The sequence below is a fragment of the Dinoponera quadriceps genome, unplaced genomic scaffold, assembly GCF_001313825.1.
Source record: "Dinoponera quadriceps isolate SergipeBrazil2010 unplaced genomic scaffold, ASM131382v1 scaffold2157, whole genome shotgun sequence".
NCBI classification, from domain to species: domain Eukaryota; kingdom Metazoa; phylum Arthropoda; class Insecta; order Hymenoptera; family Formicidae; genus Dinoponera; species Dinoponera quadriceps.
The window spans coordinates 94,824-117,935 of NW_014556198.1; the positions used below are offsets into that span (position 1 = coordinate 94,824).

The window sequence follows — 23,112 nt, forward strand, 5'->3', positions numbered from 1 at the left end:
CACACAAGTGTTTTCCGAAAAGAACATTTCAAACGAGATTTATTCATGTATAAGAAAGAGGATTACATGTAGACAGAATGAATCCGACGAAAGTTTTGTGGGCTTTTTTTTCGAAAGCCTATGACAAAGCTATCAAGCTTGTAAGTGACACATTATAGAGTGCGTCCCCGAGTAACGAAAAATAACTTCTCTGAAATGAAAATATAGATATGTTCTCGGAGGTGGGTGCGGTAGAACGCGATTTTTTTTGCATTTCTTTAATTTGATATTGCGTTAACGATTCCGCATGACAATGTTTTATAGCGCTTCCGAACGCAATGTTCTCTCGTTCGTTAGGAACAATCAACAAGCTCCCACGAATCGCGTTTTCGCGGAGCGGAAAAGCGAAAAATTATATCACGATGCGAGGCACAGGGCCCGGAAGTGCATTCGATTTTGAGCAATCTAGTTGAAGCAAGAGCGTCTCGCGCGAGCAAGGTCGACTTAGCGATAATTGGAACTGATTCAACTCGACGAAGAGTTCGATCAAAGGCAGTTGAAAAGGATAAGATAAGAGCAAGCCGAGAAGATGATCCAATTTCCAGCAGTCGGAGGAACACAGTCGATCGAATATACTTCCGAGCGATGCGTCTCGCATTAATATACTGATACATTCGTATTTGTAGAATCACGCGAAACGAACATACACACGCTACATCGTGGACACGCAGGTGTCCGAGATGAGAATTATCGGATCAACACGCAGTCCTATTCGTTAACGGAGCCGACGTATGTTCCTTTCGCGACGACAAATCAGCGACCAGTGTGATCGCGCGACTGCCAGAAACGCAAACACGGTCGCCGCGTGATACATTGAAGAAGAGACATCTAGAGACATACGTGTTGGGGTACAACAGTGTCTTACAGCGAGCCGATTCACGACCATTCGTATTACGATCGCAGACTGAAATGACGTCACTTGGGCGATTGCCTCGAATTCGTTCTCAAAAAAAAGAGCAGTGAATGAAATTTCTCGTTTTACAAAGCTCATGAATATTTTTCATGTGATATGCAGGGTGAGAAAAATAATTATCACCATCTCGAATATATCTTTGGAAAACAAAAATACTTTACGGATAGAAGATGAACGAAAATAGATGTTTAAAGTAATAACCGTTAGTATCAATGTAATTTCAGTTGGATACATTTTTCTCGCATATTTCGAAGATATATTCATTGTGGTAATAGTTATCGCCTCACCTTGTACAGCAACAGCCATTAGCACCGCTCATTTCACGTATGGTCAGTCCCAAAATGGTTTTAACACTTTTTTTTTAACAAGTTTTCAAAACGCATCCCATATTCAGTAGGAGAATTTATTTTTTAGTAATTCCCAGGAGATATCTTTTCCTATTGGATATGAGACACGTTGCGAAATTCATCGAAAAAGTGTTGCAACTTTTTTGTGACTAAAATTGTCAAAACTCAAATTTTTATTACGACTAAAATTCTTTCACATGCAATGACCTCTAAAGGACCGTCTACAATAATAGTAAAATATGTAATAAGACATAAGCAGTAAGCTAATTGACTAAACACAGTCGATTATTCTTGTTGTATTGTAAGAATCCAATTGGTCAATTTACTTCCTACTTACGCGCATACTTTACAGCTATTATAGACAGTCCTTAATAATGAAATCTCATTGAGCAACGTTGAGTAAAGACTGCAGCCAGGCTGGTCTTCAGTTTCCGAACGCGAGCGCAACGCATCGGCTGTAAGGCATCGTCGTGAAAATGATCAAAGATGCGAGATACGGCGATTCTCTCGCGTCGTCTAGAAGCTGACGTGCTTCTCCGCGCGCTCCTGCACGCTGCGCATCGACACCTTCTTGCTGACCGTCGATTGCTGAACGAGATCGTCGGCCGCGGCCGCGCTCTCGTTCACCAACGCCCTGAGGGCTGCCGCCCTGCGTTCCCTCTTGGCTTGCCTCTCAGCTAGCTCTTCCATCTCTGACTCGATGTCATGCAGGCGCGCCTTCGTCTGCATAGCCCTACTGGCGGCGGCGCTGGTCGGCAGCAGATCGTCGTCCTCGTTGATCAGCTTGGACCATCTGATGAGCGCGGACTTGCCCTCGTCGGCACGCTCCAGCTCGTCGAACAGCCTAGAGCGCCTCTTGAAGCCGCCCTCGGCCTCCTCGATCGCCGTCCTGGCGCCTTTGCGCGCGGTCACCGCGCTCTCCAGGAGGTCAGCAGCGCTCCTTCTGGCCTGACTCGCGGCGGTCGAGGCCTCGAGCTCGTCTTCGAGTCCCATTGCCGCCACCCGGGCTCGGAAGCGGCGCGTCGTCGCCGATACATCCTCCGCGAAATCGTCGCCGAGCCTGCGGCGCGTACGTTGCCCACGGCTGTCGTAGACGGTGTCCTCGTCGTCGGGGGGTAGTAGAGGGTCGGTGAAGGGTGGTAGTTGGGAGGCGCGGGTACGGGGGTCGAATTCGAGGTCGGGGTCGCGGCCAGTGCGGGGACCGGAGAGGTCGCGTGTGCCTGCAAAAACCGATATCAGAAAAGAGAGCGTTGATTTGTGCGTGTTGGAAGGTGAAGGAGAGACGGTGATGATGATGATGAACGATGGAGGTGACGATGATGGATCGCAGTTGCATCAACGATTTCCGGTGAAGGATATGAGTGTCGATGAGCGAGTGAGTGGCGGGAGGAGATGGAGAACCTCGCGAGAAGGGTGACTTTCATCAAAGTCTAAGATTAAGCTGATCGATGATGTAAGATTGCTATCAGTCAAGTGTCGCTCTATCTTATTGATACAGAGAAAAATTATAAACCTCAATACCTGGTCTGTGAGAGCCGAACCGCTGTTGTTAGAGCGTAACAATTTATCGAATTCAGACTTGACAAAAACGTTCGGTCTCTTGCAGACCCTTCTCACTTTAATTAAAAAAAAATTATTAAAAAGTCCAAAAAGTCGCAAGTTGAAGCAAGTCTTGAACAATAACTTTTCGACTATTGTTAAACGACAAGTTAGAGAACCGGAGATTGATGCTTTCATTACTGTTCATCGATTAATTTAATCTGAGTTTGGCGCGAGTCAAACCCATAATTCTGATCATCTCCCGATAGAGATTAAGGACTCCGGTACTGGTTACAATTTCGCGTACAGAGGCCTGCACAGGACGTTCTATAGATATTGCTCGCGAAATTTCGCGCGCGAGGCCGAAGTGTTCGCGGCGATTACATTTTACGCTTCTCCGCTTACAACGACTCGACGCGTCGAGCCAAGTAAACTTTATAGCGCTTTTACGCGCGCGTATATATATATATTTTTAGATTCACCATCCGATCAAAAATAAATTCAGGATGCGCGTCGTATTAACAATCTGGCACACCTACAAGATCCCATCGGCGCGGCCAGCCGCGCGGGTAGTCGCTAGCAACGTCAAGCGCACGACGTTCATCTTCTCCGCGTTTATACACCACCTGGGACGTCGGCGGCATGTACGGAGTGTCTCAGATAAGTAGCTATCAACGCGCTCGCTTCCTCCTTTTTCTCCCTTTCTTTCATCACGAGTGACTGGCGCGTGCCGTCAAAATCCTCGCTTATTCGCGACGAGAGGCGCGTCGATTTATTCGCCGCTACACGGACGATCACTGTCAACTTTATTGCAGGCATATCTCACTCGGGAGGAGACACGCAACACCTTTCATAAATCGCCCCACCGTGGTCTGTGTCGGTGCGAGGCGCGGGAGCGTGAGCGTGTGCATGCAGACTGTACGCGCGACCTGGAGCGACGTGTTTTAATCGGAGGGTAAGCTTTCGCAATGCCGAAGTCTTCGAGAAGAAGAAGAAAAAGAAGCCGCCCACGGTTTCGCAGCCACGTTCTCTCTCTCTCTCTCTCTGGATCACCGCAGATCGTCGCAGCGCACACGCATCATACCGAGAGCTCCCGCGCGCAGCGTTTCACGAATACTTAGAAAATCCAAACAACATTCAACAGTATTTATTTAACAAGTCGCAAGATGATACATCGAATAGAAGGGGTTGGGATCAACAACAAATCAAGAGGCTCTAACTACAGACAAGAGGGCGGGAAATCGGTGCAAACGCAAAAACAGATAACCGGCTCTGGAGAAATGGATGATGGCGCCTCCTAACTCTCTTTCTTTATCTCTCGTTTTCTACCTGCTCGAGATGCCTGTTGGGATGCGAGAGTACCTAGTTCGCTAATCACCGCAGCAGCAGCGCACAGCTTCCGCTGAGCTTAACACAGTATCGTGAAGGGACTGTACAAAGCATCCGAAATATCTGTCATTAAATTTACAAGGTACAATTCTTTCTCTCTCTCTCTCTCTCGTGATCTTTCTTCTCTCTGTTCTTTTCTTTTTTTCTTTTAATTTATCAACAATTATCCATAATTCTCTTTACAAATTCGTTCGACAGGTTCAACGGTCTAAGCGAGACTAATGGGAGGATTGCGACCCTCCGGTCCTCCAGGATAAAATCGGCAATCCGACGGTACAACGCGCGCGGCGAGATGGACGACGATCGATCATGCGAGTTGTGGGAGTCGGAAGGAGCTTGCAGAAGGGGGGAGAAACGACAATGTGGAGGAGGGGTAACGAGGGGATAAGAGTTCATCTCAGATACTTGATTTTTGACACAACGAATCTATTCAGCGTGCCTCGTCGACGATCTCTCTCGAGGAGGGTCTGGGAGAAGTCTTACAACACTCCGTCAAAACCACTTTGGAAAACGACTGAACAGGTTACCGATGTCGCTACGGCGGGCCGCGATCTCGTCAGCTAGTGAGTTTCTCGGCTCCGGAAACAACGGCCGCCCGCTGTACTTTCGGTCTAGGTGGTCGACCATGGGCTTGTAGTAGGACTCGCCCTTGTCGTAGTTGCTGCCGTAGATGAACGTACGCGGCCTGCTAAGGATTGGCCTGGACATCTCGGTTGGACTGTCTCCCTGCTAAGCTGCAAAAACACAAGTCGAGTGAGACTGGTCGAGTCGATAAGAACCGACGAAGGAGGTCTGATCTAGCCGCGAAAGTGACGGTAACTCTTGCTTTTCAAGCTATTACATGTACGGTGAAGCAATAACTATTGTCACCTTGAAAATCCTCGAAGTGTAAGAATAGAAGAGAAAGAACTTCGCTCATTTTATATTTCATAGTTTCTGTGTACAGAGACGAGTACGTCAAATTATAGAGCATAAAGAGCGTAAAGAATGAATTAAAACTGCATAAAACTGCGTAAATGTCAACAGCTAAAACATCTACCGATCAGTGTTAAGATTTCATCATTTTCTGAGAATGTGAGACATTTCTTAGCTTCGATAGCTCTGATGATGAGCCACCGAATGAATAGGACAACATTTTTCAAAGACTATAACTGCTCTCGGCAAGGGTTTGAGGATTTTAAATTACTAAATTACTTACTACTTAATTCTTAATATTTCTATTATTATTTATAAAACGGTATACGATTGATAGTTGCATGCGATTGGCTTAAAATGGACGAAGTTTTTTATCCGACAGAGTGAATCGATACCAGCAACCATCACTTCAAAAAACTGTCTGTAAATGTAAACTTTTTCATCTTCATTCGATGAAATATTCTTATTTTTCGAAGATGTAATAATAAATAAATAAATAAATATTCAAGATGATAATTTTCTTATTCTACGTATCAATAATTGTTTATCAAAGTACCACCTTCTCGCAAATATCTCTCTCTCTCTTTCTGCTTCGCAAAATCGAATATTTCAAGAGCCATCAACTGCGCCAGACCTCGATTCGAGTGCGCGACGCAAGAGCATGTCTAATGCTGATCAAACACGGATATCACGCATTATTATTAACATAACAGAGCGAGCTCTAATTCCAACGTATGAGCGAACGCTTCGGTTATGCACCACCTACGTACAGCGGCGAATAACGCGGAAAATCGTTTCGTGGGACACGTGGCGGCGGCTTGAACCATCCGGTCCCCTCGACCTCGTCCTCCACGTGGCGAGCTATACCGCGTGTAACAAAAGTCCGAGACGAGTTCTCTGTCTCTCTATCTGCCCTCTCTCACTCTCTCTCTCTTTCTCGGTGGTTCGTCGTCGGCAAACTGGAGCGAGCGGTTGTATGCCGGTTGAAAATAGCCCGCGTCTAATTTGGTGCCCGTGAACTGAACTGGCACGGCACAAGCGAGCCCGGGACAACCTCTCTGAATATGAGGCGTGAAACCCTGAGCGCCCACTCGCCCTTACTTCAGGGCCGGTCTCTGTATCTGTGTACGTGATAACGATCAGAGATACGGTCTACCCCGATCATGATGATCTCATTAGTGCGCTCTCGGCCGCTGATCGAAGCTGGGGCGTGCGACGTGAGCAGTAATACAAAGATCTGCCGCTGTTTAATTAAGCGAGAATTGATAAGAATAGGACAATTATAGTGCTCACAATAAGAAATATCGCAGAATTTGTCTGAGAAATATGCACACAGAAAAAAAGGGCTAGAATCAAATTAACGTAATTATCTGTTTTAGCCTCTTGTATCAAATAATATTTTTATCACAATTCAAGTATATTTTAATAGCTTCTGGTAAATACTTATTGGAGCAACCATTTTACTTGGATCAAGTAAATATTATTTGAAAAGTAACACTTTTTTCTTTCAATACAGGGTAAGACAATATCTATTATTACCTTTGCTATTTTCGCCTTTCATCTTATTAAAAGAAAATTTTGTTAACGATTAAATAAAGAAAAAAAAGTTTATATTTATAGGTAATCGAAGCAGTGACTATTGGTATCAATGCAAAAGTTTCTGTTAAATTAAAATTAAATGCAGATAAATTACATTCTGTTAAAAAAGATAAATTTTTCTTCTACTCTCACATTTCGAAGATATTTAAGCACGGAAAAAACTCGGTTCCCATAACTGAATAAAAAAGACTAGATGAGAACTCGGTGATGAGAAACGAACGAACACATGGCGACGAAGAATTATATATCTGTTATTGCGACAGAATATTCGTATGAATATTGAGCTGCATTAAAACTCATTCGGGACAACTGAGTGCAATTGATTGAAGAGATACTTCCTACGGGAATCTTTTTGTTCCTACAATCGAGTTTTCTGGTTCCTAAGCAACGGGAAATTCATCTACATCAACGGAATTATTTTTTCCGCGTAGTAATACTGAAGTAGAAATATATTTAGTCAGTCTGAGGCAAAAATTAGTAGCTATCTTTAACAGGCTGGAATAAATTTTTTAACTAGTTCGTTACTGGTTGATTATTACATTATTAAGTAATAATGACGTTAGACACATTTATTATTTCTAGCTAGATCCACAAGGTTCAATTTCTACTAAAATAATTCTTGCCTCATCTTGTATTTGCGAATAACGGTGGGAAAATTGCCCATTTTCATTCATCCCGGCTTGTATCTTTGACGAGCGACAAGCGTGAACGCGATAAGCGTCAACGCGGATTCGATCGAAAAAATAATTCTTTATATAATTACCCTTTAGATAATTATCCAAGAAATCGAATTACTGTCGGTCGCGCGCATTACTCGCCGACGTGCTCGCGAGCGCACATCGATACTGATCGCATGATGATTTAATTCGCTCCTCCTCGTCGCTTTCGATAACGTGTTCGCAACTCCTCAGCCTCAGATCGCAAGTTTTATGTCTCCCACCCGCTTATATCTTTTGTTTCGAAATTATTTTTAAGTCGAGAGGCTGCGACCGTGCGGCGACAGCTACTGCACGTTCGCGCTATCGCGCAAGTAGGCTAATGAGCGCAATATACGGGCGGCCGCGATTTATTTTTGTCGGCTATTAAATTCTCGAGGCTACTAAGTGCCGAATTCCACGGGTTATATTTGTAATAAACAAATTAACAGCGCGTAGCGTTGTGCATATATAGATACGCGACAAAATCCCTGCCCCCGTAGCTAAGAGAAGTCGGCGAGACAAAGAAAGGCAAATTTAGCGACGATTAATCAAATTTCATTTGATATTCGAGACTCGAAGGGGCGATTTCGGATAAAGCTCGAACTCGGACGCGAATTCCGGCGAATTGAGCCAAAAGTTCTCAACATTCATCGCAAAAGAAAGAGATAGAGAAGGATAGAAAGAGAGAGAGAGAGAGAGAGAGAAAGAGCGACGAACAATACGTCACACGGCAGTAGAACTGTTTTGACAGATGGTCGTTTTGCACGTACTTGCGAATTATTTATTTGTATTTTTTAAGCGGACAGGTACGATTTTTCATTGGTTTTATCTCTCTCTCTCTCTCTCTCTCTCGTAGCGAAAGAAACCGCCGGATCATCGACACAAATACTCTGATAATAACGTCAGTTCAAAATAAGCGTTACGGCGCGCCGCGCAACACGTTGGAAATAAATTCGCAAGCTTAGAATAAACAGCGGCGATGTGACATCGGAAGAGAGAGAGAAAGAGAGGCAGCGACGGTGGTGGTCATCCTCCTCCTAGGAGAAGCGCAGATTTTACGCCAAGAATTACGTTCATGCCAAAAAGGCAACGAACTATAGCTTGGCTTCTTTCGATCGGGATAAGATCATCTGCTCGACTTAATTGGCGTGTACGCGTCTGGCGCGCGTCCGCTTGGGAAGTAGCTATGATTTAGAGCGAATCGACTCGTTACTCAATCGTTCGTTCATGCACCCAAAGGTATTTTACTATACTATGCGTGAGACGCCGCGGCTGGCGCGTTCCAAGTTGTCTTACCATTCAGGAAAATCACGGATCGCCGACGCGCGAGTGATACATCCGATTTTTAATCGGAATATTGAGGCTCTACTTTAAAATCACAAGCTATGCTCGAACGTTGAATAATAATCGATACTTTTTAATTCATAGATACCGGCATAACGGCGAATGGAGCTGAAAACACTTAGGAATTTGAGCAGAAACGCATCCTCAGGTAGAACAGAAAGCGACGATGACGTCAAAATGATGAAAAAATGATTGAAAAGTGAATTTTTATAGTCATATTGAAAGAAAAAAATTGTTACGTTTCAGTAAATAAAGAGTATATTGGAGTAATTATTAAGGAATATATTGGAGTAATTATTTTACTTGGATTAAAAATAAATATTATTTGAATATAGCACTTTTTTCTTCCAATGATCTATATCTTATATGCAAGTAATATTTACTTGAGGCTCCTGATCCCTCGCTGCAGTTTTGTTTGTGACGTCAAAAATCAGAAAACGCCTCAAAACAAAAAAAATGACAGCCAAAAATGATCACGTCAAAATGACACCTGAATGAAATTAAAATAACGAGAAAATAATTACAAAACTAATTTTTCGATCATTTTTCATTATTTTGGCGTCATTTTCACGTCATCATTATTTTCTGTTCTATCTGGGACATATCGAGAATTCTTGCAATATATGTTCAAATGAAAAGATATATCCATAATATGACATTTATCAGCATACTTGTAAAATATTCCGAATACTTTCCTTCCACCTTAACGATCAATAAATAATTGTAAAATTAACATAATATGTAATTTTCTTTTTTAAACTATCTCTTTTCATGATTTTATCACATTAGTTTTGTAGCTGAATATTAATTGCTCGAGTAAAAGGAAAATGATCGGAGTATTTTACAAGTGTGCTGAATCGATCATAAATGTCATTTCCTGGTTATATCATTTTATTTGAATCACACCGTAAGAGAGAGAGAGAGAGAGAGAGAGAGAATTCCAGGTATGAACTTTTTCATTTCTGACATCGTAAAACAAGATGGCAGTGGTAATGGTCAATCAAAAATGGTTGCAACACTTTCTTTTCGATGAATTCCGCAACGCATCATACAATAGAAAAATGTATCTCCCGAGAATTACTGGAGAACAAATTTTCCTATTGGACATATTTCGAAATTTATTCAAAAAACATGTTGCAACCGGAACCTTAATCCAAGTAAAATAATTATTCCAATATTCCCCAGCAAATACACAGACAAAAATAGTTTTAAATTAATGATAGATATTCTCATATGTAAGCAAATATATTATGATATTCTTAGAAGATTTTTAATCTTGAATTAAGTGCATGTAATATTTGTATCAATACAAATTCACTCGAATCAAGACTAAAAATCTTCTAAGAAGATTATATAGATTATAATACTCTTGGTTATACATAAAAATATCTATTCTTGATTTAAGACTAATTTTTTCTGTGTATTTACTTGAATGCAACATTTCTTTCTACTGATGCATCTTCTCGTCATCTTAACGTCACTGTGATTTTCTGCTCTACCTGAGTCGGCCGCTCGACAAGCAAGAAGACCGTGCGTGATAGCAAGCAGCGACAATAACAGAATTACGTTGCTGTGAAAAGCGGGGGATCCTTGGTAAAAATTTGGCCCGCGTCATTAGTGGGACAGACGTACACGCATGGGCGATGAATTATCTCGGGGCCGTAATTTGTACGTGCTTCACGCGACACCGTGTAGAGAGAGAGCGTCGGTGGAGCCAATGAAACCAGCGCTGCCATCCGTTACCGAAATAAAAGTAAAATAATGTTTCTTGCTCGAAAAGCTGACAAAAAATGACCTCTCGGACATCAAAATAATAACTAAAAATGACATTTTTCGTCAAATTTTGAAAGTAAATAAAGTAATTTATATGTAATCTTTTTTATATGTAATCTTTATATGTAATCTTTTATATGTAATCATTATATGTAATCTTTTTTGCCCGGGTCGCCAATTTAACGGTAGCTCAGACAAAAAAGTGACTAAAATTTGGACGTTAGTGAATTTCTCAGTGGCTTGTCAAGAAAAAATGACAAAGGTGACTTGCAGATTGAGTGACTGGCTGACGCTGAGAGAAACAGATCAGCGACAGACATGGCCGCACACAAATGCGGTAATGAGTTATACCCCGCCGCGATATAACTTCAACTGTTTTAGATTCTGACTCAGCGCGACTCACGTCTCGTCGCGTCTCGCCCGCGCGTTTCCCCCGTGTACATTATTTCATGTACAGCCCCGAATACGCGCGCCCGCGCGTGCGAGACTTAAATAAATCGCGCAATTGCGCCGCGCGCGTTCTCGTGTCAATTTGCTGGGCGAGTATCGAATGTCCGGCCGCGTGTTTTCGAGTGCCGTTTTCGCAAGCGGCTCATCGCAAGCGGCGATGAGAATTTAATGGGCGCGCGGATGATCCCCCAACATCCGCCCCGCGAATCTGAACGTTCGTTCTCGCGCGACAATTCCCGTTTTTTTTTTCGGAAACGAAAACGTCGAAAACGGGAATTTACGTTTCGGGAAACTCCTACGCGCAAGGGATTTTTCGCGATTATGCCAAAGTTTTCGGCCGATCGAAACGGGATGCCCATGGTAGTCGGATACAACGCGTTCGTTCGTTCGTTCGTTCGTTCGTTCCTTCTCTCTTTCTTGTTGCGTAAGCCCGCCAAATTTAGCCGGTAGACAGCATTTTAAAAACGGCGATATCGGTCACAAAATAATCCCAGTTGCGCGCATAATCCCAGTATCGCGGCCATTAACACGTAACCACGGCCGTTAACATATAACGAATAATAATAATAATAATCAACCGTGACACAATGATCGGCGTTAAATACGATACTCATTTGTCATTCGATCGACTTTGCCTGCAATTTTAGCGACTACCCGTCGCCGAAAAATTAAATAAATTTTTTTTCTTTAAAACGATTTGCAGCCCCACCCGAAATTAGCGTGTTAATCACCACCTCGTAACGATTGCTGCGATTTTTCGGACAAGAATAAACGAGTTCTCGGAAAAAACACGCGGGCGATCGAATAGAGAATAGAATTAGTTTCAACGTCCGAAGCGCGAATCGTGAACGTTAATATCGTCTGCAAAGTGACGATCGAAAATCGACGAGATTATAGCCCAGTGTACAGAAATGTTCGAAAAACATTCTAAACGCTTCAGACATCTTTTTGACGACGTCGTCCGAACATTTCTGTTCTTCGCACAGGAATACTTCTCGGGATGCATAGTTATGAGCGGCATTTGTATCTACGGGATCGAATATATACACACTCTTTAATTAGGGAACGCTCTGTTTTGCAATTATGATCTCGCAATCGCGATTATGATGGACGACGTCTCTCGGCATCCCGTCGAGACGATGCCAATCGATGCGCGATTGGTATACGACGAACGCCGTTAATCTTGCGCACCACGTGAACGATATGTCCGTTGCTTCACGATCGAAATCGATATCCGATATTATGAATCGCAATATGCGTGCGCGATATACGGGCGGCGCGAATCGAACCATCTGTGTGATTCTTTCCGCGGGAACAATGAGAGAATTTTACCACGAGCGCGCGCGAGTATCAAGGCGCTCTTACCTAAGACGATAGTAACGAGGTGTTTATCCCTTAGGGTGCTGTTTCGTCGGAAGTAGCGGTGCGACTCCCACGGCGGTTGCGGCGTCCGAATTGTTTCCCACTCTTCGCAGCCGCGCTATCCCTACTTACTTGCTTACTTACCTAGTCACCGCCTGGTGCTTCCGACGGAACCGTGGAACTACGTGGAGCCGAGGGAACTACGATCCTGATATGCGGAGTCACTTTTCTCTATGCTTCCTGCTTCGATCCGGCGAGACGCGAGAATGATCTTTTTATTCTGTGCAACTAGTTGCACATCGTTAAACAGCGATTAGTTTATTTGTTAATTTGTACATGCGTACATATCGTTTATACACATACGTGTGTGTATGTATGTGTATTAATAGCAAATATAAAGAAACGATCTGACACATATCGTTATTATTATAGTTTGTATTGTCATTCGCAGGATTGGGTTTAGTTAATTTCTATTTTTAAAAAGTCAGAAATTAATCGCCTGTAAAAGTAATTAAATTAGAAGTTACCAAAACAACAACCAATTTAATTAAAAGTGAAGTTAAAATTATATATATCTGTACTCACTCAAACTACTAGGACTGTCAATCTTTAATAATTTTGCAGCTTCAAAGCTTCGAGAAGATTCGAAGTTTCGAATCTTCGTAAGGCGAAGCTTCGAAGAGTGCAATCTCGCGAATGCTATAAATTAATGTCTACATATATTTTACTCAGGGAATACTGAAAAATGTTGTTAATGAACTTTTGCAAATGAAAGGATGTACCAGACATTATGTAATTAAAAAATTTTATAATTCTAATGTTCCGAAGCTTCGATACATTCGAAATGTGAATAATGAACCCCGAAGCTTCGAATTTTTGAAGATTCGAAATTCGAGTGTCAAAGCCTTCGGAAGGGAAAAGCCCTAATTCAAACTGAAATGCGCATTTGTCACGTGACTTGTATGTCAATAGTGGCCAACGTATTGCGATAAAGGAAAACAAATCCGTTTCAATCGTTGGCAATACCTCAACAGTAAAGTTAGCCGGCGTCGTCACCATGGCGACCATCGCTATGGCGACGTGTAAACAAATATGAACTGCATCCGTGACAGTTGCAATCGTTACGCGACACTGATTGCAATTGTTCTCCCATCGTTCGTGGGTGCGATTAACGTCAACAATGACGTGCTCGAATACTGGATACCGAGTTCCTGCAAATACGACGAGTACTTCGATACGTTCTCCTTGTCTTGCTCGCGATGCAACGCCAGCAGGAATCTCGAGCCGGCAGCGAGTCGTAAGTCCCTCATTTCGTTTCGTTTTTTCACGATATATTCGTTTAATTTTTTTCACGCAGGTCTACGATGTGTGTGCAACGTGTTCAGCAGGATGATTGGCTTCGAGAACGGCAACCCGCTCTGCGCCGCCTGCGACCCTGACATGATCGCGACTGCCGATGGGAAGGAGTGCATCTTGCGCTCGAATACAACGTGCAAGTGCTCCTCGAACGAAATAAGACGTAATATCGGTCACTTTTTTTAACCAGTTCTTTAACGCGATTTATCAAAGTTTCCTGTATTGAAAGAAAGAAAAAAGTGCTACATTCAAGAAACCTTTTTCAAACAGATAGGAATTGTTAATTTATCAATCATTGTTGAACAATTTACAGAACTAAGAATTAGTAATTTGTATTATTGTTTATTATTTAGTTTAATCGTAGTTTGGTAAAAGTTACCCTAAAGATAAAATAATAATATAAGAGAAACATTATAAGAAAGGCAAGAAAATGCATAATAATAATTTCTTATTAATTTTTGGCTCGTTTTTGTTTATAATTTATCAGAAGTGACTGCATTTTCAATAGATGCTTTGAATACTCTTTTCAGTGGATAGAAATGTAAACGGCATACTATTGGATACCGTGCTTTGTGTAACGTGCGTCCAAGGCACGTATCCGTCCACCGACTGCTCGGAATGCCTGCCGTGCGACGGCCGCGAGTACAGCGGCCGCGCGAATTGCGTGTGCCCGAGCGCGACGCACGTAAGACTACGGAATTATTGTCTGCACAAGGACGATGTCGCCGACTGGCCCGATGTCAGAAACACGTATCTGATGAAATTTCAAAGCGAGAGCGTCGACAGTTATTACCTGCGAAGTGAATTGCAAGTAGCGGTGCATCTCTGCAAGGTACACACATACAGAGAGAGAGGTACACTGAGACCATCTCAGACCGACGTTTCTTTGAAGATGTTACGAATTTGCGATTGCTTTCAGAGGAAAGATAGGATGGCGTGCGAACACTTGTCGAATATATGCGCTCTGACTCTTTACACGGATGGCATAGCTTGCATGCTCTTTGTGCACACACCCTTGGCGCCCGTGTGGTTGTTTTACAGCAAGCAGGACGCTGCGTCGATAGTAAACAGCACGAAGATATCCGAAAAATATAGCCTTAGGAGAGGAGATAATGTACGGTACTAATAATGTCAGTGTAATCCGGTTATTTCGATACACCTGGGTAAATACTCAAGGTTGTCATCTCAGTTTGTGTCGGCTCGCCCGGAAATCGGTATAGTGGGATCTCTGAAAAAAAGGCACTTCGCATATTACACCAGCAAAATGTATCCACTCATTCATCTTTTAACGAGATAAAATCTTACAGTTGCTTTTCTACTTTAAAAATATATAAAAATATGTAAATATGTTTAATATGGTATTTTTCAAGTATGGTATTTTACAATGTACTTTGTTCCGAATTCATAATTTATCGATTATGTCGGACGATATGGCACCGTGCGACTTCTTTCTTTAAAGTTCTGTGAAGTCTCGTGTTCACGCCAACAACAATTCCAAGGAGGAGATTCGATGCGTCACTGGCAAAATTGAGCCGCAATTAATGCGAAAATGTAATCGGAAATTTCGTCGAAAGAACAAGAGTGTGCCAGCAAAGTCGGGGGATTTGTCGGATATTGTGCTCCATATTTGATCGCAATGTGTGCATATTAAAATAAAAAGATCAGCATTTTTCGAATAAATGGTGCGTTTTATTAAAAAAATTAAATCTTGCGCTTTTGTTGGGACATCCGATATGTTTTGCTAGGATTGGCCAGGAGATTGTGTCTTTTGACCGGAGATTCGGAGATTTTCTCTTTCTCTTGGAAACCAAAGAGGTGGCAACTTTTATAATACCCATGGGCTTGAGTATCCGGGTCTTTTCCGGATCTTTTCCAGGTACTCGGATACTTATATTTATGGATATTATTCGGGCAACTAGAAAATAGCAACGAATAAATGGTTCCGGTCCTGCAATACATTCGTTTATTGTTTGTTATTGTTAGGGAAATCAATCATTTGTAACATCTGAAATTAACCTGAAACTATACTAAGTTACCTGAGTAAAACTCTCAAAAGACTCGAGTACAAAACCCGGTTAAATACCCGAGTAGTCGAAACCCAGTAAACATCAACCATCGGTAACGTCACATCAATGTTATGATTTCTTACTCAACAATGTAAGTGCAATATAATGCGTGTATTATATAATAATTATATTGTTGAGTGGTAAATCATAACATTGATATTACTGTTGGTTGGTGTTTTCTAAGAACTGACAGTACTATACGATACGGGAAACGCGCGTATCTGATGATGACATCTATCTTAAATCTATTATACCTTTCCAGAGCAGCACCCTCGACTTCGCAATAGCCAAATTCTCGTTGAACGGCGAGTTCCTGTCCATCGGTAGGCCGAATCTTCCTTGCCAGCTCCTGAGGAACGTGAGGTTCGGTGTGAATTATTACAAAAGATGCAAAACCACCGCTATCGAATTGTTAAATGCACAAGTGGAGCTATTATCTCCTTACTTAATATTTAAGAATGGCAATAGAACCTTCACACACGCGTTGCCTGTGACCGTCAAACCGGCGGGAGAGGTGAAGTTACGGGACATTTTATAAATAATTAACGATATTAATTTTCAGAATATTTAATCGTTTCACGCGTTCCACAGGACGTCGACGAAATCCCGCAGCAGCAATTAGTGCGGAAATTTTTTCTAGTCGACAATGTGAGCGGTTTCAAAGCGTTACCCACGTTCCTGAACAGTAGATTTGCGAAAGCGCCGCAAATTTCTGTGCTGCGGTACATGAAATCTCTGACTGTCTTGTAAGTTGCTGCCTTGTAGTCATTACAAGCATTTTCTTCTAGGGATATTGTGATACCATGAAAGTATTGAATTAATATTGAACTAATATTGAAACGGATGTCTAATCAAGAGTATCAATATCATAAGAAAAATATTAGCACGTTCCGTGCCACGGCAATTTTTGAAGATTTTCCATTCAGGCCGCGTGGGGCGTATACGACCCACACATTAAAGATTAAAAAAAGTCGTTTAAGACGTATGCCTTACATTTTTTCAATACTACAAAGCTATAATTAGCAGGAAAAAGATATAAATTTTAATATGCATTAGTCAAGAAAGCAATAAATTTAATTTTTAAAGAATTATTTTAACAAACATAAGGTCGAGCGTTTACCAGACGGGTTGCAAGCTCCTACTTAACCATTTTAATAAGGCCAAATGCATAAAAAATAAAGCATTTTACTTCAAACATGTTTAATATTATTACTTACAAATCTATTTACAATTATAAAGGCATATTGCGGTGAACCTCGTTGAAACATGGCAGACATAAATGAGACTTGTCTGGACAACCATCACAAAATATTACAACTTTTATAGTACAATTTTTTGCCGATTTCGAGCCAAACTTTTTAACATTATTTTCATAGCAAATTTTGCAGCGTTTTCTAACTAAATCAAATTTGCCTTCCTTTTTTTTAATTTCGTGGCGAACTCTTTTTGATACTATGGGCAAAGAATTATTATCTTCGCGGGACATCATTTGCATAGCTAATTGTTTTCTAAATTCAATGCTTGATATTTTATTGTTTGTGAGACTATTATGTATTATCCACGCATTTACAACAGAAGTATTCAAAAAAAGTTCAAACACAATTTTTTTATACCATTTTACGGATTTGCGTAAAGGATTGCAGTATGACGATATTTGATCGGAAACATCTACATATGATTTTCCTTCATTGTAATCTATCACAATTTTTTGTTTGACACAGTCATACCCCCTTTTCCGTACAACGATAGTTTCGTCCGAGTGCTTCGTAGATAATAAAAGGACGTCACGTTTGTCTTTCCATTTTAGTACCGTTAATCCATCCAAACTTTCTTTTGCAATATATTCGTTACGCTTTAATTTTTTTGCGACCAAATCTTTTGGAATGCCGCGGCGGTTCGACCGCATTGTTCCAATGAGATGAGTGTTTCTTGCAATTAGTTGCCTAGCCAAGTCGACACTTGTGTACCAATTATCGGTACACAGCGTATGACCCTTACCAAATATGTTTTGACACAATGACAATACTACATTTGTAGGCGTCGTTTTCTCCGTGTCTGATTTTTTCCCGCAATAAATTTGAAAATTGACTGTGTATCCCGGTGCCGAACATAATTTAAATATTTTTATGCCGTATTTGTGTCGTTTTTGCTTTATGTACAACAAAAAAATTGTTTGTGTAGATGAATCGTTGATTCCCTTTCGGGGAATCAACGATTCATCTACACAAACAATTTCGCCTGGATTATAATACTTTTGAAAATTTTCATTTAGCATGTCAATTATGATTCTAATTTTGTACAAACGGTCGTCATGATTTTTATTTTCGTTATCACAGAAATGTAACATTCGCAACAAAAGCTCGAAACGATTCCTTGATAGCACCGACGCAGGAAGACTTTGAGCATAAGCTGCATCTGTGGACCAATATAAATGAACTTCGGGAAGTTTTACTATGCCCATCCACATGATGAGCCCAAAAAATCGTTTCATTTCGGTTTTATCTATCGGTTTCCATTTGTCTAACCGCGTTTTCTCAAGCAACATCTTTTCCGCATATCGATTGGTTTCTTCCACTATAATTTCGAGGATTCTATCATCTAGTAGCAAGGAATAAATGTCTTCTACATTTTCATAATTTCGATTTAATATTTTAAAACCATGTCCATCTACGAAAGGCGTAAGCTGTGGTTGGTTTCCAGTAGGATTAGACCAGTCCGTGGAAGAAGGATTTGTATAATTGTTGATAAGATTCGATTGATCTTCTTCGTCTTCACTGCTTGATAAAATTATATTGCGACGCACAGGAAGACGATGAAAAGGTATTATGTCGCTTGAGCTTTCTGTTGAAAAATCATCAGAACTTATGCGTGTGATCCTACGGCGTTTTGCTATAACTTCTGACAGTGGCATATCAGAGTCCTCGCTCGAAAGTTGTTCATAGTGCAATGCCATTTCTGATCATAAGGGGTAAAAATTATATAATTATTTGGCTGTAGCACAGAAATAAGTATATACTAACTGTATGTTATGTATCCTCCGTTTGATTTCACTTTAGAACCAAATAAACTGAACTAAATAAACACCAGCTTTAAATCAAACAGTAATTGTTGCTTCAACGGCGCGCGAATAAATGACTGAACGATACAATGTTTCCTGTTTGACAGAGTTGACATAAGACAGTAAAAAAAAATGACTCTCACGCCGCGTGGGGCGTATACGCCCCACGCTACGGTAAACGCTGCATACGTGATGTGAAGTTGTCTATATTTGACTCTACAATAAATTTTTTAAGAATTCTTTGTTTTTCAATGAGAATTGCAAATGGCCTGAACGGAAAGTGCAGCGGGGGTCGTATATGCCCCACATGGCACGGAACGTGTTAGTATTGATCTGATATCTGAGACTAATATTTGAGACCGTTTTGAAATAAGAATATATTTACGAGTATTATCTAATAACAAAATAGAATCAAATTGTACTTTGGTTTGTATCGGATCAATTGATATCTAGGTCTTTAACCGATACACTACGATATTAAACTCAAAGTATTTGTACAAAATATCGAATATTAAATGGTCATATATCGATGTTTCAAGTACCTATACGAATCGGAACATCTCTGATATAGTTAAGCATATCGAAAGAGAGTATCGATACAAAATCCCGGTATCGAAAGAAAAATATCGATATCAGTATTATATCAGCAGTATTATATCGCAACATCCCTATTTTCTTTTACAAACGCTCAACGACATAAGATGATTCTTGCAGAGTGGACGTTCAGGATGGAGAAGAGCACGGAAAAATTTTTGCCCCCTTTTTAATCGCCAAGTACGACGAGTTGACGTATCAGGAACTTCTCGACAACCCGGACGTTGTAGTAGAATATAAAGTTACATTCATGTTAAAGGGCAGTGACGTGGATTACAACGTGCAGGTAAACAGCAGGAAGCAAAGTCATTAAAAATTCGAAGCGACATATCCCGCAGGACGATAATTCATCTTTTGAATGCCAAATTTCAGATAACTATCGGAGTGTTGACGGGGATAGCGCTGATATTTTCCACGGTCAGGGCATGGAGTTATTACAAGCGCAATCACAACGGCAATCTTAGCATAACTGTGTTATTGTGGTTCCTGATCTACGCCATGGGTGTCGTTGGAAATGTCATTACTTTCGTATGCATCGGCGCGTGCGTATACCTGTTCGTCTTTTACAAAGGCCAAACTGTACCGTACATTTTACTTCCCGACGATGCCAGTGAGAAGAAAATCCAGACGTACATAAGTGTGGCGTTCAGTTTCAAAGTAAGAATAACGCGACGTTTGATTGGAAATTAAATAAAAACTTACTGACCATTCTTAATGAAGATTACAGATCATTCTTGCGATATGCGAACTTTTAACACTTTGCGATCAAACAACAATTTAATGATACAGCGCAAAAATATTAATTAATAAAACCATATCTGATGTGGAAATTTTTTATTAGACGATTATGTTATTGCATCTTCAAAAAGTATACAAAATTCCTTATACTTATTTCAGTTGTAATAGTAATAACTAAAGTCTACAATTTTTTTTTTCTCAATTCCAAAAAGTATCTGTAGTCTCCAAGTATCGATATGCTTACGTTTGACTTATCTCGGGAAAAAAAGCTATTACTCTGATTATGAAATAGGTAAAAAAAGCAAACACAAAAATTTATTATGTTCATTGGTAAGAGAAAACTTTAATCAAAAAGCAATCAAAAAAGCCGGGTCAAAATGTGCTTTAATTTTAAATCCTTTTATATCGGTATTTATCTACAGTCGAAAAAGTGCAGCTAAGTATAAATTTTATAGGCTCAGTTTACTTGAGTCAGCGCGGACCGCAAAGTGTTGATATACTTTCAGTGAGTCATCACAATTGATTCGATTCTCTTGATCCAGATCGTAGAAATGATTGGCTTCGTCTGTCAGCACTGGGGCTTAAGTGTATTCTTCATTGATTGGGAACAACCGAGAACGATACACAGCCAGGTGAAGTACGACTCGCCGCATACCTCCCTGCGGAAATTGTACGCCGACAGATTTCCGCGGAGCGACGGCAGACCCACGTCGAGAATATCGTCGGACATGATCGCGTCCAAGAGAAGGAGAAGATCGCGTAAGACGAACGAAAGCCCGAGCGAGATCTCCAAGTTTTCCCCGACTGACAAATACGCGCCGGACTTCTCTTCCATTTGCTCGCTGTCGCCTATGCAGGAGGCGGCCGTTCACAACGCGCCGATCAGCATCTGGAGGACCTACTTCGTCGCGAACGAATGGTGCAAACTGCAGACCAAACGGAGAGTAAACGTGGTCTTGCAGTCGGTTTACACTCTGTGCATCTTGCAGGTGCGAGAGAAAATGACCTCACTTGCAGAACCATTACGATCTTCAGTGAATGACTCGAGCATCTTGAGTAATAATCTCTTTCTGAAAAAGACGTATCGAAGCGTTGAAGCCTCTGATTGACTGTCGTGTCGCGGCTTTGCAGCTGTCAATTCTAACAGTTTATCGGATTGCACGTCAAAGAAGATAAAATATTAAAGAAGAATAAAAGGGAAACAGGTTTTCTCTCTCCGACTGATAGAGAATTTTAGTCTGACGCCTAAATTTAATTAGGCGAACCGAAATTTTTTCCGTGTAATAATAATTAGCTAAATAGCGCATGTCTCTGCGTTGTTCAACTGATTGAAATGCTCGTATCGTTGATATTCGTAGATATTCAATTTGGAATCGTGGATGCTGGCGGTGCCGGACAGCTCGTCCGAAGAAGCGAGGAGCAATTTTACGCTGCGGTACGCGATTTGCACATTCGTCTACGTATCCGTGTACTTCGCGCAATGGCTGATCCGCGTCACGTTCTACGAGAGATATATACGGAACAGGTTGCAGAAGTTCGTGGACCTGTGCTCGGTCGCGAACATCAGCGTGCTCGTATTGCCGCACAATTACTACGGCTTCTACATCCACGGCAGGTAATTGAAACATTTATACAGCGTGAGAGACCGCTAGGTGGATTATCTTTGTTGATCGTCGATTCTTCATCGATCAGATCCGTGCATGGATACGCGGACACCGATCTCCCCACGCTGATAAGCGATCTAAAGAAGGAAGAGGATAACTTGTGCGCACACAGAGGCCTAGTACCTGGAACGACCGAGCAGACTTTTATAATATCGCTGACTCATTCGTTCAAGTCTTTGTACGACGAGCTCCTGAAGCAGCGGAACAATGTATGTTCGCTCGCCGAAGTACTGTGTATTGATAACTAGGGATATTGCGATATTACGGAACATTTCCTTTTGCACTTGAGCAATCAATGGATAACCGTAAAATTAACATGACAGAAATCATGAGAAAAGATGGGTTTAAAGCCGAAATTTCATGTCATATGATAACAACTCGTTGATCTTGCCTATCTTTTATTACGTAGTCATTGTGAAAAATACAATCTTGTAGTGCATTATAATGTATATCTTAGGAAAACGCAGGGCCTTTCAGAGGCAACGACTCACCCTCCAAAAGCTGGAAACAATTGAACGAGATGAGATCGAAAGTGAGAACGTTCCTGATACAGTTCCTGGATCATTGCTCCGAGAGCGAGGATTATATAATTAAGGAGCAGCATGTACTGGAAAAACTGTGTGATGTTCTTTGCCAAGATGCCAAAGATAAATCCGTCTTCTATATCGGTAATGAAATTTACACACGTACAGTCCTGACGAAATGAACGTAAGCATCGTCATTTCTAAATATTTTATTGCAGATAACAATTACTCCTTCAGCAGAGTGATACTTTACGGAAACGAATGGCTATTGGCGACGTTTGAAATCACCGTATTCGCGTTCCTCCTGGCGTTATATGACACTTACGTACTCGCCTGTGTAACAACAGTCCTTTTATCGCAATTATTTTTAATAATCATCAGATGCAACGTTAAGAGAAATCTCTGCAACAAGTCATTATTGGATAAGAGATTTTTAATGTGAAGAAAGATTGCATGAGTAATTAAAACAAATTAATTGAATCAATATCGCGTAATTAACATCTGCTAATAGTGATTATTCTAAATTCCTAAAGTTATTCTTCTCGTTCAAGCACGTGAATTTCATTGCAATATAATTCATCTCTCTTCATGCTCAGAATTAATTTGATATCTGATTTTTATCAGATTCTGTTGATTATCAGTTAATTATATTTTTACATACATTGTATATGGAAAATTGAAACAAGGCTTCAGCAAATAAACAGTGATAAAAAAATATACAGAAACAAGAGTCTCTTATAAAAG

The 23,112-nt window shown here is 41.0% G+C and overlaps 3 protein-coding genes across 3 annotated transcripts; 2 read left to right on the forward strand and 1 right to left on the reverse strand.

The window, feature by feature from the left end:
• Positions 1–8: 8 nt before the first annotated feature.
• On the reverse strand, positions 9–12,479 carry LOC106747160. Its single transcript, XM_014624503.1, has 3 exons — positions 12,372–12,479; positions 4,755–4,961; positions 9–2,519 (listed from the first exon to the last, which is right to left on the reverse strand). Exons 2-3 carry the CDS (start codon positions 4,933–4,935, stop codon positions 1,816–1,818), a joined length of 885 nt encoding a protein of 294 aa, XP_014479989.1. The 5' UTR covers positions 4,936–4,961; positions 12,372–12,479; the 3' UTR covers positions 9–1,815.
• Positions 2,526–4,623, forward strand: LOC106747163. The gene is made up of 3 exons (XM_014624504.1): positions 2,526–2,674; positions 3,315–3,502; positions 3,654–4,623. The coding sequence occupies exons 1-3, from the start codon at positions 2,588–2,590 to the stop codon at positions 3,784–3,786; spliced, it is 408 nt and encodes a 135-aa protein (XP_014479990.1). The 5' UTR covers positions 2,526–2,587; the 3' UTR covers positions 3,787–4,623.
• A 1,137-nt stretch (positions 12,480–13,616) lies between the features above and the next one.
• LOC106747173 (meckelin) lies at positions 13,617–23,021 on the forward strand. Its single transcript, XM_014624521.1, has 13 exons — positions 13,617–13,665; positions 13,726–13,887; positions 14,255–14,556; positions 14,644–14,838; positions 16,053–16,304; positions 16,382–16,536; positions 19,563–19,728; positions 19,815–20,099; positions 20,723–21,169; positions 21,539–21,795; positions 21,873–22,053; positions 22,302–22,512; positions 22,587–23,021. Exons 2-13 carry the CDS (start codon positions 13,758–13,760, stop codon positions 22,808–22,810), a joined length of 2,805 nt encoding a protein of 934 aa, XP_014480007.1. The 5' UTR covers positions 13,617–13,665; positions 13,726–13,757; the 3' UTR covers positions 22,811–23,021.
• The last annotated feature ends 91 nt before the right edge of the window (positions 23,022–23,112 follow it).